Source organism: Limulus polyphemus, unplaced genomic scaffold (genome assembly GCF_000517525.1).
Source record: "Limulus polyphemus unplaced genomic scaffold, Limulus_polyphemus-2.1.2 Scaffold3774, whole genome shotgun sequence".
Lineage (NCBI taxonomy): Eukaryota > Metazoa > Arthropoda > Merostomata > Xiphosura > Limulidae > Limulus > Limulus polyphemus.
The window spans coordinates 17078-20552 of record NW_013669384.1 but is presented as its reverse complement, the minus strand read 5'-3'; the positions used below and the strand labels follow the sequence as shown (position 1 = coordinate 20552).

General features: G+C 32.7%; 1 protein-coding gene across 1 annotated transcript in view; it reads left to right on the top strand.

The window, feature by feature from the left end:
* Nucleotides 1-3475, top strand: part of LOC106470018 (coiled-coil domain-containing protein 93-like) — a 38245-nt gene that overhangs the window by 25881 nt on the left and 8889 nt on the right. The window contains 4 exon segments of the mRNA XM_013930539.2: nucleotides 551-613; nucleotides 833-906; nucleotides 1237-1393; nucleotides 2599-2670. Of these exon segments, the coding sequence (XP_013785993.1) occupies nucleotides 551-613; nucleotides 833-906; nucleotides 1237-1393; nucleotides 2599-2670 (366 nt within the window).

Here is a 3475-nt window from a genome sequence, read left to right as displayed (position 1 = left end):
CTTTTCGTTTAGGTAAAAGACGTAGACCCAAGTAGGTTGGCGGTGGGTGGTGATGACTAGCTGCCTTCCCTCTAGTCTTACACTGCTAAATTAGGGACGGCTAGCGCAGATAGCCCTCGTGTAGCTTTGCGCGAAATTCAAAACAAACAAACTAATTGCATATTGTTACCTTTCTAAATTGATATCAGAACATGGAGTAATTTTTTGTATTCATGTTAAAAATCCTCTACATTGAAATTAAAATGCACTAATATTTATTTTTAATACTATATTCATAGCAATTTTCTTATATTCTGCCATTAGTGTTCTATCTTCTGATTAACTACAGTGTGTGTTTTTCCACACATTTTATTCACGTGGATAAAGTAGCAACAACTTTTTTACTCGAGTGAAAACATTTTTTTTTTAAATTTTGTAAAGCATGTTATACATGTCACATGGTTTAATTTCTGGAAAAATAATATTCTGTCATATATATCTGTTTGCCGAGTGTATTAGCTGCATTACTTTTGTGATAAGTTGTAGTTTAGTAAAATGATCTTTTCACTAGGGGCAGACAAAGCACGAAGAACTTAAGAAGGTGTATGAAGAGAGCTTGGAAAAGTTACGCAAGGTTAGAAACTGCTACGCTCATCTTTGTGTTTCTCGTACTCTCTAGCTTCTGTGTATATATATTAAATCGTATATAAAAAAACTTAATTTTTTGTCGAGTATGAATTGTTCACTTACATTTTGTATTCCATGTCATTCAACTCTGCATTGAAATTACTTAGTTTTGTATCTGTTCATCAGTGTTTGTTTAGAGTATTTATGTTTATGATTGTCTTACTAGCTTCAGGCCACACATGCTCAGCTACTAAAACAAAGTGAAGAAATTGAGGCCTTAGAAAATGACGATAATAAAAGGTAGGATTTTCTTTTTTATCAGTATAACAGTAAATGTATTTCTCATTACTCTTGCATCACTGTTCAATATTTTTGAAATAGATATTTCTTGATTATTCAATATTGTTGAAAGTATAATGATTATTCACTATTTTTAATTGTTATTAATACTAATTGTTTAATAATGCAAAAACATATCATTAGGAAAGTGTTCAATATTCTTGAAATTGGAAACAAGTGACTTTTTTTGATTGGTCAATAATACTGATGAAATATATATATCAATACTTGCTTTACAAATTAAAATGCAAAGACACAAAATATGAAGCAAAACTACTTCTTGTCATTTAGTGTTATCAAAAAGCTACAGGCACTAGTGGTGATGAATGAAAACCTAAAACGTCAAGAACAAGAGTTTCGAAGTCAGTGCAAGGAGGAACTGATTCGTTTACAGACCCAGGTTGAAAGTGTGAAGTCTTCAACACAGGATGGAAGTACTGAGGACTTGGTAGGTTAATATCTTTCTATGTTTTCATTTCGTTGTTGACTTTTTCTGTACAATCATTTCCACAGAGAACTCTATTTAGGTCTTCATTTATTTTTAAATGTTCCATTACAGCTCTTGGCACTGGTATTAAGTTCCATTCAGACCAAGCTACTTAGATCGAAACTGAAAATCAACCCATTATTGGGTATAGCTAATCAAATATACTTTTTTTCTCATTCTTTCTTATAAAGAAAGTTTAATGCACTGTTTCATCAGTTAGGTACCCTTGCTGTTAACAGTATTTTTGGCCATAAACCTAATAATATCTCAGGAGATTCATCCAGCTTAGGAGATTTAGGGTCAACCTAAATCTATATATCAAGCTGTTAATATAAAATAATCTCTAATAAAAGTACAGTAATTGAAAATTAAAAATAATAAAAGTAGCTGTATTAAAAATTCTAACCAATGCTGGTAATAAAAGTAACAGCCCGGCATGGCCAGGTGGTTAGGGTGCTCGACTCGCAATCTGAGGGTCGCGAGTTCGAATCCCCATCACACCAAACATGCTTGCCCTTTCAGCTGTGGGGACATTATAATGTGATGGTCAATCCCACTATTCGTTGGTAAAAGATTAGCCCAAGAGTTGTCAGTGGGTGGTGATGACTAGCTGCCTTCCCTCTATTCTTACACTGCTAAATAAGGGATGGCTAGTGCAGATAGCCCTCGTGTAGCTTTGTGCGAAATTCAAAACAAACATTAAAAAATAAAGTATGCCTTACTTACAGAACACACAAAAAGCTGTTCTTTGCTTCATGTAGTCTCATAGAATGTTTTTTCACAGATTTTGTTGAAAGCCATTTTGGCTATTTACAAGTTATTACATTGTTAATGTTAGAGAACTAATGATATTAAGCATACGAGTTTTTTAAGAAATAATTTGGAAAATTACTAACCATAAAGAAACGAGGTTAGCAGGAAAAAATATTTCATTTGAAAATGACAACAGTTCCATTGGTAAGATGGAATGAATCGTAATTCAAATAGACAAAATGTAATAGACATCTTCTTACGGATGTGATCTTGTTCTGTAAAGATCTGAGAGACAATTTTTAACGTTAGTTGTTTAATTATCAGATCTTCTTTTCTACTATATATCTCAGCATTTGAAGCATAACTGATGCCGAGTTGTGGTGGAATTAAAATTTTTCTTACCTTTTCTATAGGAAAGAGCTCAACTGATCGAAAAACAGCACTCGGTAGATAAAGAAAAGTTCCAGAAGATTAGAATGTTACTGGTAAGAACTGATCTTTTCCCTAATCACTTTGAACTGTTTAGTCAACTAACACTCCTCAGATGAAAAGATATTCTACAAAATAAGTGTGTCATAGTTAAGAACTGATCTTTTCCCTAATCACTTTGAACTGTTTAGTCAACTGACACTCCTCAGATGAAAAGATATTCTACAAAATAAGTGTGTCATAGTTAAGAACTGATCTTTTCCCTAATCACTTTGAACTGTTTAGTCAACTGACACTCCTCATATGAAAAGATATTCTACAAAATAAGTGTGTCATAGTCAAGAACGGATCTTTTGGCTTATTACTTTGAACTGTTTAATGAAATAATACTCCATAGACAGAGATTTGTCTATTAATTTTGCTGAGTAGATAAAGAGAATTCTGAAGAAAAGAAACCTAATAACCCAGTATAGTGGACTTTCCTTCATCAGGAATAAATAGCTATTTTTTTGCTACTTTTCAAAAGCAGTTGGGTTAGTGGGTTTATTTTTGGATGCTTTACTCTGTTGATTTTGCATGTTTTGGAATATAATAAAATAATTCCTAACGCTAGAGTGCTTGTAGTTTAGATACAACTAATGTTGTACATTCTTCATTCTTTTTCTTCTGGCCTTTACATAAAGGATGTTATGAATCTTATTGTTTACCAAGAACTCTTGGAAAAACAACTACTTAATGTGTTGATCCAGTAAATAGAGAAGACATTAAGGTTAGGCCTAAAATATAGCTAAGTGTAACCCAGCTTCAGATGTTACCTAGATGGTGGGAGTAACTATGACTCTCTTAAGGTAGCCAAATGCC